We start from the raw sequence: 16,377 nt of genomic DNA on the forward strand, positions 1-16,377 counted from the left end.
ACATGGAAATAAAACAATTTGTTTTAAAGTATTTTCTGAAGAAAGCAGAACTTGGCAATCATATCTCCAAGATCAAAAATAAAAAAGAAGAAAGAGGGACAATCCAACCAAGCGAGCCTTGCCCACAAAAAGCAAAATAAAAAGAAACCTCTCCAGCAAACAAAAGAGAAGCGAGGTCCTGATTTCATGATTTTATCACGGCAGCAACGCAGGCTCAGTCCCTGACATCCCCACATCACCCGGCTCGCTGCTGTCCTCCTGACTGATATATCTCCCTGTCGGATGCGAACGATCTTTTCGGATCATTAATGTGTTCATTAATTTGTTATCAATCGCTGTACTCGGAGCGCTGGGCAGCGCCGTGCGACCGCACGCGGACGGAGCCCTGGCTCCCCGGCTGCTGAGATGCCTCATGCCTACAGCCCGATCTGTTGCTTTTACAAGTTTAATCTCGGCATTAAGGAGCTGATTGTGGAACCATGTCGCTACAACATCTTCAACCCAGCTGTACATCATATAAACCGCTATAGGAGGGGGCAGTCTCCCATCATTCCTGGCAGCAGCACATACCTTTAACTCCCTAATCTGTAATACTACAAAATACCGCTCTCATTTCTTCCCAAGCACAAGTGGACTACCAGCAAGGGTCCAACAGTGTTATTCCTAATTACCTTTTTTTCACTCTTGATCCTGTGGCGCTCATAATTAGTTACCTGGGGCTGCAATCCAATTTGAAGTGATGACAAGAAAGTGATCCATGAAAAAGTAATAAGTTAAATCCAATTTCAGCCTTCCTCTAATTAAATGCACATGGAACTAATGACTCAAACCCTACCATTTCAGTGATAATGGTAATTAGCGAGGTGGGAGTCACTCTCTTTTTTCAACACTGTAGGTGTAAACCACAAGGTAAAATGGCAGGAGCACTCTTAATTACATGTGTCATTTTGTCAGCAATTTACACATTTCTGACCAGTCAGGAAGGTTTCATTTGTTTTCCCCTTCCCTGAGGTGGGTAAGGCACGTTCAGGCTCTGGCACTGCCCGCCCCACATCCCCAATCCCTACCTGGGCACAAATCACAGTTTCTACAAACCTGTTCTGTAAATGCTTAATGTCAAAGCAGAAAACCTGCAAGAAAATGATACTTGGGCGCTCTAACAAGATACAGGGCTGAAAATGAGGGATCCTGGCTTCTACTTTGCCCCTCAGGACTGACTTCTTTCCAAAATTCAGATGCCAAACTCCCAAATATCCCAGCAGAGCTGCACACCTCAACACCAGTGAGGGCCTGCAGCTCTCCAACCTTGGGAGAGTCACTTAATATCTCCCTGTCAGGGTTTACATGGCTATAAAATGGGAATAATCATGTTTGCTGACAGTACCTCACACTGCCAGCTCTCCAAATATACTGGCATTTTCCTAGAAGCTTCATTTTTTTGAATAATGATATTACAGGATAATCACAGGCTTCTTTTAAGAACAAACACATTTGTCACCTTTCTGCTCAGTCTAGCAAAACTGAATAGTACATGCTTTAAAAAAATATTAAAAGGAAGCAAAAAAGGCCCATAGGTGTCATGAAAAAAAACCCTTAGTATCAAAATTTTCAAGCTGATCATGTAATTTTGAGGATCTGACTCAGATTTTGTTCTGTTTGTGGGGTGGATGATGTCTGCATTTCACAGACACATTCCAAGAACTGACTAACATTTATAATTGGGCTTAGGGATAAAAAATAAATAAGAACTAAGGGGTTCTTTGGTAGAAACCAGCAAAACTCAACTTTGCTTAATTTCCAAAATCAGAAACAAATAATTAAAGATTCAAGGGAAATTTTCATAGGCAAACTTCAAACCCTGCAGAAGCAAAATCTTGACCTAAGCAGAGTTGGTGCCAAAATTTCCACTGGCTTGACTGAGGCCAGATTCTGATCAATTTCTGTATTGAAGAGTGAAACAGAGAGATACTCATACAAATAGAATAAAAAATTACTTCTTCTGCCAAATCATCTGCTGAGACAATTTCTGTATCAGTTGTTAAATTTACCACTATGTAAAAAAGGTTCCCTGGGTGTAAAACCTGAGACAACATAACTGAGACTTGTGTGCTCCAAGTGAAACGGAGCATACCCTGCTCTTCACCTCTTGGTGTTTATTACATTGTCAAACTAACGATTTCTAATTTCATAAAAACAATAATAATTGCCCCCAACATCAAGCTACAGTGATTTTTTTTCCTCTTGCCCTCTTCTATTTCTCAAGATACTGGAAAGATATATTAAGATAATACAGCATGCAAATTAAATTCTACAAAAGCCCAGCCAAAAGGCTGCTTTAAAAAGCAGCGGTATGCAAAGGCGAGGACAGCTCTGTCCTCTCAGCCTCCCCCAGTCTCACCCTGAGCATTTAAACCAAACCCAAATTCTTTTCTTGGCTGTGACTTAAAGGGAAGATTTATTTTTTTGTTTTGCCAAGCAAAAACAAAAGTTTCCATCCCAGTAATTTCATTCTTTCTTTTCTCCAAACACAGGCAGGTTAATGATCAGACAAGAAATCTCATTGAATCACAATAAAAAAAAGTCAAGTGATGGGTCTGAATTGCAAGATACTGATTTGGACATCCTAAATTTGTTTTCAGTCCAGTATCCAACTTCCAGCTCAATGCAACACACAACATTTACGTCTTCAAAAAAAATTGTATTTTTAGTATTGCCAAAACACACATGCACTTTTACTTTCTTGGGAGAAAAATGTGTCTCTTGATTTGTTTCCAATCTGTGTGCTCTTGCCAGCAACTAAAATGCTTGAAGAACCAAAATGAATAATCGGTAAGAGCATCGGCAATTAAAGCTGCAAATTTTAATCAATACATCTATTAATACAGATATATTTATCTTGGCCAGGAAAAATGTGCACATTTTCAAAATCCTAAGCATACCTGGTCTGTTAAATTATTTGTTTCACAGATTCAAGGAAATCCAATGTCTGTGGCAAATATATTATCAAACAGCCTTTAGTCTTTTCTTCACTTCCAGTAATTTTTGTGGGACTGGTATTTTTTATGTTCTTTCCCCAACTGCTGATTATTAAATCCATTTCTTAACTTTCAATTTTCTTTTGTTTGTGTCATCAGGCTGCGAAACCGGAGGTCACTGCCAGATCTAAACCACGGCAGTGTGTGATAGGCTCAAAATGTGAGTCATCGTGTATTTGGAGATTTGGGGTTTTTCAGCTATCAGCAGAGCACATCTCCAGTCCTGCATCCAAGTTCTTACATACTGAGTATCTCACGATCTGTTAAAAGCAGATCTTCAGGTAGAGTTGCCAAGATCAAGAGAACCCAAACAGGATTGCAGGAGCCCTGCATCATTTAAACACTACTGAAGACACCATGTCCCAGCGTGGCCACAAGATCCTGGGATATATTTAAGTACCTTGGCTATTTAATCAGGGAATAAAGAAGGAATAGAGGAAATTATCCATGAGGTGCTAACAGATCAGCTACACAGTATACACCAGATTAACCTGCATCTGTTTGTGGTGATGGGGTTTAGAGGGTGCATTTCCAGCCCCAGTAGTGGCCCCTCCTCCTGGGACAGGCAGGCCATGGAGCATTTCAGTGGGCGAAGCAGCAGACCAAGCAGACAGCATTCCTCCCTGTTCCATGCAAAGCTCCCCAGCACTCGTGCTGGGTGCTGCTCACCAGTGCCCTCACCAAGCACAGCAGGGATGAGCGATGCCTATGGTGCTCTTGTTATAAATGAAGCCTCTTTGTCACAAAAAAAAACCAAGGTGACTGCTAACTGCTGTGGCTATTGAATGAGACATCTATCTTAGTAAGTGAAGCCCAAAGATAACTTGTTCGTTATTTAAACAAACTTATGAAAAACAGGCACGTTTCCCCCACCCTTGGTATTTATTCTATGTACTGTCAGCAATAGGTATCACCTCATCAGCACGGCCCCATCTGACTTGAGGGGGTGTGGGTGCTTGTGTGGGTGCAATTTTACTGAAAAATTCTAGCCCCAGAAGCACCATCTCCTTTCAGCAACAGATTTTCATTACAGGGATGCACTTGGGGGTGTTTCATCCAAGAGGACTTCCAGTATATTTCAGACCGCAAAAGCACCAGGAGTGAGAAGGGGAAAAAAAAAAAAAAAAGACTGGGCAGTCATTTGAATCAGTGAGTGACAGGCTGGGCCAGCTCTCTGTATACATTAATAAATTAGAATTTTAATTGTGTCTCTGACTGCAGGAGCTGCTCCAGTACTTTAATACGTACCAACAATTGGCTATGTTATGGAATCCACGATGTGGCCTTCACTGTTGACCTCTGCAACACAATTCCCAGTCTGACTACGGAAACTGTTTGGTTTGATCCTTTCAACTTATTTGAATCCTGACAAATAAGCTCACAGCTGAAAGGTCAACACAGTCATATTTCATCCTCTGGAGCTATTCTTAAGACATCTGCACAACAAAGCACTTCTTTTAGTACCTGACACTGGACCTAGCCAGCACAATCTCTCATTAAAAATGTCCCCAGTGGAAGAGTCTATTAAAAGGCATATGGATCAGCTATGGATTTACCAAATAAAATATTTTTGAAAGCATTAATGTAACGCTTTGGATTATGGCTCTTGACGCTGCCAATAAAACGTATATTTGCCCAATGACAAAATGCTTCATACTTTCCAAAAGAATAATAGCCCGGCTGTAAAGCACGAGGTGTTGTCCAGCAGCCGGAGCACAGGGGTGGGAGCCAGGAACTCATGAATCTTAATCCTACCTCTAAACCCAATTCCCTCTGTGATCCTAAGTGAGTTGCTTAACCCGCATCCCTCAGTTTCCCAGTCCAGAACTGGGATAATGCTACTTACTTATCAGACTTTCCTTCTGGGGATGTTTTGGAGATTAGTATTTGCAAAATGCTTTGAAGATGAAATCACTACACCAAAGCTCCATGTTGTCCATGCTGGGCCAAGGGCTGCAGTTAACATCTATTCCTCACTCAGGCAAAACTCCCCTTCAAGTCTCCATCAGCTTTTTTTGGGTAAGAACTACAGAATCAGGCCCTCTCACTTTACTGTCAAGGCCTCTAGCGATGTTGGCTTTACCTTCCATATTCTACTACATATTTAAAGAGCCTAGCATCCGTATTTTTGCAGGAAAATAATCTGAAGCACATATAAAAGGCAAGAGAAGCAGCAATGCTGTCAGGGAGCTCATGGTGATAGTATATCAACTAAAAAAAAAAAAAAGTAGAAAGAGCAAAACAGACATGAGTTTGACAACGTGCTATGACAACAAGAGGGAAAAAAAATCCGGAAAGAATTTGGGGCTACAGAGGCTGAAGCATCAGATATAGAAGAGCGAGATAAGATAAATGTCCCAGCTAAAGGGCTTTGTGCAACTGCAGCTGAACTGCTGCATTCAGGACCTTATTATCAAAAATCCACTGACATGCTACAATTGCAGAGAGTGGTAATAAAAGCAATAACCAGCTGCAAACCAGCAAAGTGGTCAAGGGTCTGGAAGTGCTAGTTTATGAAATACATAAAGAACTAGATACATATAATTTGCCAAAACTGGCAAGTACATGTTAGTATCTCAGATGTTTGAAGAGTGTGAACACGAGGCAAGGCAAGGGACTGACTCAGTATTTATACAAGCAGTATTACTTGGAGCAAGAGGATGGAATTAAAGTGGAAAGTTCCTGAGCATGTGCTTTGTTATGGAAAATTATCTGAAGGAAAATAATAGCAGTCCCACCATCACTTGGGATTTCTAGCACTAGAATAGCAATAAAAAAAAAGAGAAAAAAGGAAAAAAAAAGGAACTGTGATACATGACCTAATAGGTCTTTCTTGTCTTTAACTCCCCGTGATTTATCCCACAAGACTAGCAGAATGTACTCCAAAGCCCCATATGTGTGCATACATCTTCTGTTTGGGAATGCTGTATTGGTTTTAGCTCTCTGAATTCATAACAGCACAAAGCCCTCTAATATTTAGATTTTATTTCTGAAGATGTCCATAAATCAGCAGACAATAAAAGGGGGAAAAACACACCGATGATATGATATCCTAGTATTTCCCAATATCCTTGACACAGCAAATCAACGGTTTGAGTGAACACAGACTACAAATGGAACAGCAATCAAACAGAAATGTTAATGCAAATCTCCTATGCACACTGACACAGTAACAAAAGCTATTCCATTTTGTCATGATCCAACCCTACCAAACGCTAATAAAAGTACACGCTCACGATTTGTAAATATGCCGTAGGTGGGACTTTCAAGAGCACCCAGCATCAATCCTGCTGCCACTCACACCAGCCACAGCCACTCTGTGGACACAGGGAGGAAGCTCCTGAAGGTTCCATCCCAGTGTCTTCAAGGAAGATGCATTTATTCAGCTTTTACAAGCCCCAGACCCTCACAAAGGCTCACAGGCTCCCCTTACCTGAAGGGCTGGCTGTTTGTCATTCCTCTTCGGAGACTTTAATCCACTAACTTGTTGCTGCTGCTGCTGTTGCTGCTGCTGCTGCTGTTGCAGGAGAAGCTGTCGTGCCACCTGGAGAGCCTGTAGGGAGAAAGAGGTTGGAGAATTGAGTTCAGGGTCAAGAGGGCATGGGGAGCTACACAATCAGCATAGGGCAAGGCAGTCCCTGGTCATGGGGTACCACTCCACTCCTGATGCACCTCCACTGAGGAAAGCAGTGGCTTCCACAGAAATAACACCTAGAATGCAATGGGGTAATATCCCACCACTGATTTCCCATTTTGACTAAGGAGAAAAAGAGCAGCAGCTGAGTGGGAGCCTCAAGTAACTGCAGGAATCCTGGTGGTGAGCTCCATGGGGTGTTTGCTGTCCCCCTGAAGCAGCTCACAGCCCTCCTCACTAATGGGCAGGCTCCTTTGCTTTCAGATGCCTCCTGTCCAGCAGATCAGGCTGGGTTTACAGAAGAGGGCAGTTGTATATCACTGTCTGCTCCCCTGAGCACCAGAGAACATCAGGGAAGCTTCTGGAAGGCCATGGTGGGAGAAAGAGGAGAGGCAGCAGCGGGCAGAGCCATGCTCACACTGGGAAAGCTGCAAGGAGATGGAGAGAATGCAAAGACAAGCAGGGACAGCATTTCACCTCACCAAAATCCAGGACCTAGACTTTGATGATCCTTGTAGGTCCCTTCCAGCTCAGGATATTCTATGATTCCATAAAAATCACTGTCAGCTCATAATGGACCAGCTGTGGGGACTCACTTTGAGGGGGCACAGCAGTAAAGGGACAGTGTGACAGTGGAGGGGCAAGGCATATGACCCTGAAAGCATGAGCAAGCAGGATGTGGGAAAATTACTGCAAAATGTCATCCCAAGCAGAGGAGAAGAGTCCCTCAACACTGGAGCCTGCTGCTCTGCAAGGCTCAATTTCTCCATCAGGTGGAGAAAAGAAAGCAAGAGGAGACAAAAGAGGAAAAGATGAGGAGCAAGTCCCTGTCCTGGCTCCCTCCTGGTTCCCCAGCCAGGGGACAGCAAGGATGATCCCTGCAAGACAGACTGTGGCACAGCTGAGGCTCTGCTGGCGAGACCCCAGCCTGCTGCTCCCAGAGGATTCACCAGCACCGGACCCGGGCCTCCTTGGTCTCCTTGGAGACGTTCAGTACATGTGTAGGTGGAAAAGTGGGAAGGCTGAAGACTTCATTAATGTAAAACAAGAAAAATAGTCCCTTTGCAAGATGCCTACATGGAAGGAGGGAAAAAGCCTTCCCCACTCCTACTGTGTATGTTCTCTGAGTGATTTAATTAATACCTATTTAATTAAGAAGTCAGATATGCTTCAGGTTTCACTTGCTCCTTCAAGTTGCAGTGTTTAATCTCAGTGCAGAACTGCTGCGAAAGGTTTGATATCAAGGTCTGCAAACTCGAACCCAACTCCCCCACCCAGTAAAACCTTGTTATTTTAATTGCCTAAACCCATCTTTTTGCTTTTGGAGAGACATTGGTCAACTCAGCAGACTGAAGAACCACCACTGCTGACCAGGGCAAGTGGGCAGGAGAGACCTTACAACGTTTGGCAATAAGCCCTCCTTTCCAATTTAATAACAAGTCTCCACTGGATCAGAAAAACTCTCTAAGGGTGGATGCGATTTCCAGCAGAGCTTGGCACGGTGCAGGTAAAATTAGATTTTGCATTTCAAGCTGGTCAGAGCTTAGGGCACCCATAACATCTCTGAATTGGTCCATGTCCCTGCAATGGGTGCAGGGAGCTGCTGGGCATGGATCTGGGCTCACACAGACACAGCCACCACCCCCTCGATGGTGCACCATCAAGAAGCAGGAAACCCTACAGCCTACCAAAGAATTCAATGCAACAAAAGAAAGCTTTATGCAGAAAGCACTAAGAACGGTTAAAAAATACCTTATTTTTATTGAATTAACTTATTTAGCTGTTAAAGCATCTTCAAGGGCGGGCAGAGGCAGCAGAAATAAAACCTACAAGACTTAAGGGGATAGGCAACAAATACTGACTTATTTAACAGGAGTGTTGTATGGCTTATTTAATTAATGAATACTTGTAAAGCACTCTGAGTTGCTCAGACAAGAAGCTCTATACAGTACTAGCGCAACATATTATTATATATTATTAAGACTGGCTCTGCAGAAGAATAATTCCAGGTAAATGTGCAATCAAATGATCATTTTAGTTCCCAGTAATTAGATTCAATAGGCCAAAAAAACCACAGAAGCCTTTCTTTAATCGTACACTAAACAATCAGAACATCCCTAACCTTTCAAGCTACAGCCTTTTTGAATAAAACATCATCAACTTATAGATATTATTCCAAAAAGAACCAGTCACCATATGTGTTGTCTCTTTGAAATACAGTTGCTATAGCAGACCCTGCATGCATTTCATGTGATATGATCATATTCTATCCGTTCTGGCAGCTGAGAGGTTGCACAATTAAACTGGCTGCCAGAAATTTTTGAAGATTCCCAGAACAAGTAGCCATGCAAGAAATGCCTGCTCTCTACTCGAGCTGGCCACAAAGATCCATACAGCTTGGCAGGGTGGCCACTGCCACCATAAACCCTTACCATGACTGACCCCACAGCAATGACGGTCTCTGGCTGTGGGGACAGGCTGGCATTGGCAGAGCTCTGTCCCTGCTCCAGTCCAGCTGCACAGCACCCACATCCCTCTGAGGGTCTCCACTCAAGGTGACATCTACACCACCCCATTCCACGTCTAGGTGTCACCTGTGCTGGTGCAAACCTGGTGGGACCAGAGTTGGCAAGAGGGAAGGACCAGCACAGAGACTGGAGCAGGGCAGGAAAGGAAAAGATTAGAAAGAATAAAATTGGGCTAGAGGGAGCATCAGGGACACAAGCAGCAAGGACGAACAAGAACATCAAAGGGAAAAAGCAAGGTAGATGCAATTGAGATGGCAACACGCTGACATTCCAGGGATTGCAGCTTCAAATGGCATTTCCCATTTCTCCTCTCAAGATTTCACTTTTTCACTTACAAATAATTGACAGCAATAAAAGCTGAGCATCAGATGAGCTTGGGTTTAAGATGTGGAAGGTTGTATAGCTCAGAAGTGCTTCTTACTGAGCATCTGCGTCAAGGAACTACCATGTCCTTGGTGGTACAGTGAACTCAGCGATCCCACGTCCCTCTGTCTTTCTACTTCTCCCTGCTCAGCCCTTCCTTCCTTCTACCTCAGTCCTGTCCTTGCCACTTCCAAGCCTCATCCATACTCCTCACACATGACAGGACATGTACAAGAAAGATGCTGGCTCGGGATACACTGACCCTCCTTCCTCTCACACACAAAATACTTCAAGCTCATTCAGGGTTTGCCTTCATGGAATTACTGTGCTGATGTCAGCTCAAGCCCTGCGGACACCTGTACAACCCAAGCCAAGAAGCATCACACCTCTGCCCCCTTCCCTGGTTCCAGGCAGTGCTGCTCCTGCACGGAGCTCATCCCTGGATGCCGGCGTGGGAGCCCTGCTGAGGCTGCTGGTGCTGCACAGTGCTCAGGCGAGGATAGACAGGGAAATTAATTTGAGTGAAGTCAGTCCCACAACCTTCATCAGCACGGAGATTCGCAAGCAGGCCTGTACATTAATAAAGCTTCCTGTGGGAGTAGATGTTGCCTTTGATTTGCATGTGAATTCAATGCTAGTGAGAAGTGCCAGACTGTCAGACATGGAGACCAAAGTCTCTTATCTTTCCAAAAGCTTCTGTAGCAGTTTCCCCACATTTCCTTAATCATCTGCCTTGTCCTCAACTTACTGAACAGGCAGTAGAGAGTAAAGCTGGATTCGGTTCAACTCCTGCTGCTGCCAAGTCCTGAAACAAGGGTGCCACGACTGTTTACTGCTAGCCAACAGCTCTGCTAACGTGGCCCTCTCCTCACAAGCAGGTGCTCTGACATCTCCAGGCTCTTTTCACACATTCCTCCCCACTGCCATAGTTACATCCTAAATCTCCACCACGTGCTTGCAAGTGAACAATCGCCAGGGGCCGTGAAAAACCAGCTCGTGTTTGTACGTCCAGACAACAGCACATTCCTTCATGGATGGGCAGGTGGAGATGCCAAGAGCCCCCAAAACCACAGAGGTGCTTCAAATACCTGGCTCTGTGTTTACCAGCAGCCACGTTATCTGCACTGCTCAAAAAGCCTGGAAGCCTGGACAGAGCTTCTTGGGACACCCAGAGACCCAGACACCAATCCTGGCCTCCAGCAGTGAATCACAGAGCAGCAGTAACCATCCTCCTCTCTGCACCAAAACACAAAGGGGAAATCCTCCCACTTACTGGGGAAAAAGAGAAAGGAAAGTACACCGCTGAAAATGAATCTTCCATGGGTTTGGGTCACTATAAACATGGATTTGGAAGGACAACATCAGGAAAAGGCTGCCTACCAACCAAGTCATGCTATGCCTAAATGCAAGATACAGTAAATTAAATCCCCAAGGTGTTTTCTTATCCATTAGGAAATCACCCAGACATAAGGAGATTTTCTGGTGTAAAACAGAGACCAGTAAAAAGGCAACTGAAATACAGAGCTTGAGAGACATTGCACAAACTTGGAATGGTATTTGAGAGTCAACACTGGGTGACACCTAACCCAGGAAAAATGTTAACAGTACATTAACTGTGAGATGAATCAAGCCTGTTTCATTCACAGCGTAAGTGGGAAGCCCCACTGAAAAGCCCTCTCCCTGTGCTTAGGGAAGTGGCAACCATTTATTATTTCCCAACCACTTAGGCACCAGGAGGGGGGAAAAAAAGTACACATTTGAGATGACCAAGACAATTTTATTGCAAGACAGACAGAACGTGACTTGTTTGCCCAGCTGTTGTTTGCCCAGAACACTGGGCACTGCTATCACCCCAGTTACTGTTGTAATTCAACATTTCCATGCAAGCACCTTGACCTTTCAGTTTCACCATCCTCTTTGGGCAAGCTCTGACGAAGGGTAAAAACTCAGCCCTGCCTCTCACTCCATGTGGCCAGAAACTCCTGATTCAGGAACGGGGCTAGGGAAGGGAAATACACTGGAAAAAGAGGGTAGAACTTTAAAAATAGAAATGCTGCTTAAATGCCATATACTTGCTTACAGTGTCAGTACATAAGGAAAACAGTAACAGGATCCAGTCGCATGGAGCCTCTTGCTAACTTGTTCCACCACCGCAGCCAGTACAAGGCAGCAACTCTCCAACTTTTTTTCCATCATCCTATTCCTACTGAAGAAAAAGTGCTCCAGCTCCTTCCTTCCCATCTGCTCCAACCGTTATTAATATCAATCAGTTATTAATGAAATATGATGACCTACAGCTATAACAGGCCTGGCTCTAACGCCAGGGGAAGCTTGTTTCTGAACCTGAGTTTTATCAGTCTTGGAAAGATCAATCCAGGGAACTTTAGGATGTATGGAAACGAATGTACACTGGAGGGTGGGGAGACGAGTAGCATCCATGAGGATGCAAAAGAAAGGGGTGTCCTGTTAAATTGCCAGTCCCAGGGCAGGTGGTCAGTAATGAACGGGCTGCCTCCAAAATATCCGGATAAACATGCACTAAGAATTTGCAAGGAGAGCACATAACAAAATCCCATGTGTTTTTACAGATTCCTAAGGATTCTGGGCCTTTCCAGGTGGACAAAGCTGCTTATCAGGAAAACAACTTGAGAACGGAAGAAGGAAGAGTTCCCTGAAATCGGAGGTGGTCCTGCAGCCATTGGAGGCATCCAAGCAATAAATCTGGAAAATTAGTTGTCAGCCAACATCATATTCTGCCCATAATTTCAGTTATGGTCATTAAACAGCAAAGCAGAACAAAACAAGCAGGCAGAGAGAGAAGAGAAGGGATAAAGTTTAAGGGCAAAATCTGCTCTTGGAGCAAACATCACACTACACTGGTCCCAGACCTTGTGTGTTGACCTTTGATAGCCATACCCTCGCAAGCTACCACTGCCCCTCAACTTCCCCACTGAGGTTTGGGCAAAGCAGAGCTTTGCAGCAGCAGGCATGCAGCTCTCCCATTGTCTATTTCTCCCCAAATTTCATGCCGCCTTCAGGCCCTGAGGAATCTCCTGTCAGCAGCTCCAGGCACCTCTCCCAGCGCAGCATGGCCCACCTCCCAAAAGGGCTCCTTGCTTCCCTTCAGCCTCACAAGGCAAGTACCTTTGTTTCTCCTGGGTGGGACGAGGGGGAATTTAGACTCAGCCAGGAATCTCTCTTCTTTCTCAGCTCCCATCTGTCCTCACACCCCGCTCCACTCCACAGCTGCTCCCAGCAGAGCGGCAAGATGCAGCTCTCAAGCTCGGAAGCCCGGATGCACCCGAGCTTCAGAGATGCTTCATGTCTCTCCCACTCCTGCCTCCTCTACCTCCTCTCCTGCGACACTCTCTTCTCCTGGAGCAGCAGATGTAGAGGAGCAGTGGTAGGAGGCAGACACATTGGAGGGGAGCCCTGCTGCAGTTCTCCTCCGGCAGGCTCAGGAGCCGCACAACGTGTGGAAACCAGCGAGGAGAGGAGCAGTATGCAAAGGGAAAAAAATAAAAAATAGTGCAAAGCGACAGCAGTGGGTAGTGCTGTTCCTCTGGGAGGAACAGAACAGGGGGAGGTGAGATGAACCAACTAGAGAATAGGAAAGGAACCAAAATGAAGAGGAGGAATAAAATGTAGAAGATGCAAAAAAGAGAAGCAGATGTTCTTGCAGCACTTATTCCCTCTGACATTCGTGCCCAGCTCTTCCATCTTCCTCCAGAACTGGGAAATGAACTGCTATGTGCTCCTTTCCCCATTGCCACCTCCCTGACCCTGTGCCACACACAGAATGATGCAGCCAAGAGCCCTAACACTGCTCTTGGCAGCGCAGAAGGGAAGTTTGAGGATAGCTACAGGCAGGACATGGGGCTCTGCTATGAGCCACAGCTAAGATGCAACATAACCTGGTGAAGCATTCCTGCTGCCCAGCCTTCTCAACCACCTTGGATTCAAACAATCCCCATCCCCATCTCATCCTCTGCTTCCTTGTTTCATTAAATAATCCTTTTCCACCCTCCCTGGTGGAGCAGAGGGATGCCCTGAGCCTGGGGAGATGCTGCTGGTTGTCTGTACCCAGCGCCTCACTTGGCTGCAGCCGATCTGCAAGGCTGGGTCCAGCCAAGGGCTACCAGCCAGCTCGTCACGGAGGGGAGCTTCAACAGCAATCCTTCACTCAATAAAATGGTCAGCTGGCCATGAAGATCACAGCAGACTGGTCTGGACAAATGACTAATGTGTGATTCCTATGCTGGAAAAAGAGAAGGGACCTGAGGTCCACATGTACAAGCCCTGGCTCACATCCTGTCCCTGATGTGACAGGGGCACACTTGGAGCAAGGGACCTGGCACTGTGCCTCATGCTGAAGCATCTCCTAGAATAGTTCAGTCATAAGGAAAGAAGATGAGTCTCTATTTTTCTTCCAGCAGGCTTAGTTTCTTTCCTCTGGAATAGATCCTGGCTACCAGTTAAGGAGATTCCCTCCAGAAAAAGGCACTGGAAACAGAAACCCTTTCTTCCAAACCCACAGGGTGGAGCTGCCTGTGTCCCAGCTCTGCTGCAGTTTGTCCTGTGGGCACTGAGGTTACTCCTGCCAGTGGCAGGACGAGTGGACTCCATGCCCCTGCCCTGCCATCCCACAGCCCATCCCATGGCTGGCAAGGTCCCTGCCTGTGAGGACCCAGCATCACACAGGGGGAAGACAAGAGTCTGCCTCCAAAAAGCCAATTTCCATTTTGTAATTTATTCATGAACTCCACCAAAGTCAGGGAAAAGGTGGCTGATGTATTTTCTTTAATGCTTGGAGACACTACAGGGATGAAGGGGGCGGGCAGCAAGGGACACTAAGGTGAGAGATCAGCCTCAGCCACCACCAGGAACCTGCAAACCCTGAAGCAGCAACAACAGAGAAAATGGCTACAAAAATCCCTTTTTTTGAGGCACAGATTAAATCCTCAGGCGGTTACACCGCAAAAACACCTTCTGTCCCTTCTTTTAAAGAGTCACAGTCAGGACTCATCAAAGCCACTTAAAAAGTATCTGGCAAAAAGTTCCCAAACATTAAAAATGGTTCTCTTTATTTTGGCATGCCAAGACTCACAGCATGTAGCGGTCTGTACCAGCAAGAAAGGAAGGATGGGCCAACACATCCTGGTAAAATGAGAAAGGATACAAATCTTGGCTCCCTGTTCAAACTGAACCAGAACTGAACTGTTCCTGAGTGATGAAAAAAAAATCTTATGGGATTTCCAGCTCATTTCTGTAGGCTCGAGATCAGATTCTGAACTACTGTGTTTATGCAAAAGTGAACCAGACCTTTGAATATTTGGAGGAGTATTCACTGCTGAGCGGCGTTTTTCTTGGATGTCAAAAGCACGGGAAGTTCTCATATTTTTTAACACAGAAGAGAAGAGAGACAAGGTGCTGGGGGGGGCAGAAGGAAGAGGGCCTTTTTGTTGCTACAACATAAATAGTATATTGCATACAGCTGCTTGCGCGCTTCCCTGTGTGGTCAACAAAACAGGGAACATATTTTAAGCTTGTTTTCCAAAACACTGCATGACAAACTTGTACTCAGAGGCCCATGAAATACAGCCCCTGACTGTGGACATCTCACCACGCTCCATCAGACACTCACTGCTGCTGGGTGAATTAAGGAAACAAAACATTGGGACAGCCCAAAACATGGAAAACTAAAGCTGCAAATCACATCTCTGCACTTCTATGGCACAACCTAATTTAGAACTGCTTGTAAAAAGCTTAATTTTAACAGATTCTGGTAAAGCAAAAATAGGCAGGGTTGAGATGGAGGCGACAAAAATGATTAGAGGGCTCAGCAGATACGAGGCAAGATTGATAAGGGTGGGAGTGTTTAGTTTAGTGAGAGATGAGTAAGAGAGGAGATGATAACAAGTACACAAGTTGTGACTTGGCCTGAGAGGGTACATCTGGTGCTTTTGCCATTTCTCATAAATGCAAGAGAAAGGGGACATTGAATGAAGTCAGGAAGCAACAGCCACCAAAAAAAAAAAAAGAGAGAAAGCAGATAAAAGGATTTTTTTTTTTCTTTCTTAATATACAAGTCATAATTACTCTCTGGAACTTACTATCACAAGATATCACCAGGGCCAAGAGCATGGGGAGGATGCAAAGAAAACATCAGACACTTGCAGAGATAGTCATGAGAGCATTTACAGCTACCTTTAGAAAGATAAAAATAGAAATCAAGGCACAAATGTTTATGCTTCAGGGCACGGACCAACCTTTAATTGCTGAAGTCTGGGAGGACATTTTCCCCCATGGACAGGTCCTTCATGGGCTTCTGCCCAAGGACTTCAGCCAGGGCTGAAGAGATCCCCTGTCCAACAGGATGCAACTGCTCCTGCTCCTTGGCCTTTCCAGGTACCTCAATCCTGCACCTCTGATCCCAAAGCCCATTCCTCAGCCCACCCTGAGTCTCCTCAACCCTCAGGGAGCTTCTGGGCAAGGGGGACCAGCCATGTTCCCCAGCCCAGCCCCCGGCCATGTCACCTGGCCCCAAGCTGCTCATTTCCTCTTTCTTCTTTACATCACACTTAAGTTTCAGGTCCTTATTTTGCCAGCCCTTCCTCTCTCTGCTATTTCGGCTGCCATTTCTTCCTCCCTCAAACCCAAATGCCCAGCTCCAGCCCCTGCCATCCACTTGGGTTCTCCAGGGAGCCAGAAGGTGAAGCATCCACCTCCTCCTGCCCAGACCCACCAGCGACACACAGACTTGAACACAACTTCAAGATGTCAGGCAAATTTTCCCTTTCCCGATGCGAAGCCATTC

General features: G+C 45.3%; 1 protein-coding gene across 26 annotated transcripts in view; it reads right to left on the reverse strand.

The window, feature by feature from the left end:
- Nucleotides 1–16,377, reverse strand: part of FOXP1 (forkhead box P1) — a 377,944-nt gene that overhangs the window by 104,908 nt on the left and 256,659 nt on the right. For 23 of the 26 annotated variants that reach the window (XM_064433062.1, XM_064433035.1, XM_064433036.1 and 20 more), the window contains one exon: nt 6,469–6,588. In XM_064433062.1, coding sequence (XP_064289132.1) covers nt 6,469–6,588 — 120 coding nt within the window. The other 3 variants (XM_064433058.1, XM_064433059.1, XM_064433056.1) reach the window with 3 other exon arrangements.

The sequence above is a fragment of the Passer domesticus genome, chromosome 9, assembly GCF_036417665.1.
Source record: "Passer domesticus isolate bPasDom1 chromosome 9, bPasDom1.hap1, whole genome shotgun sequence".
NCBI lineage: Eukaryota > Metazoa > Chordata > Aves > Passeriformes > Passeridae > Passer > Passer domesticus.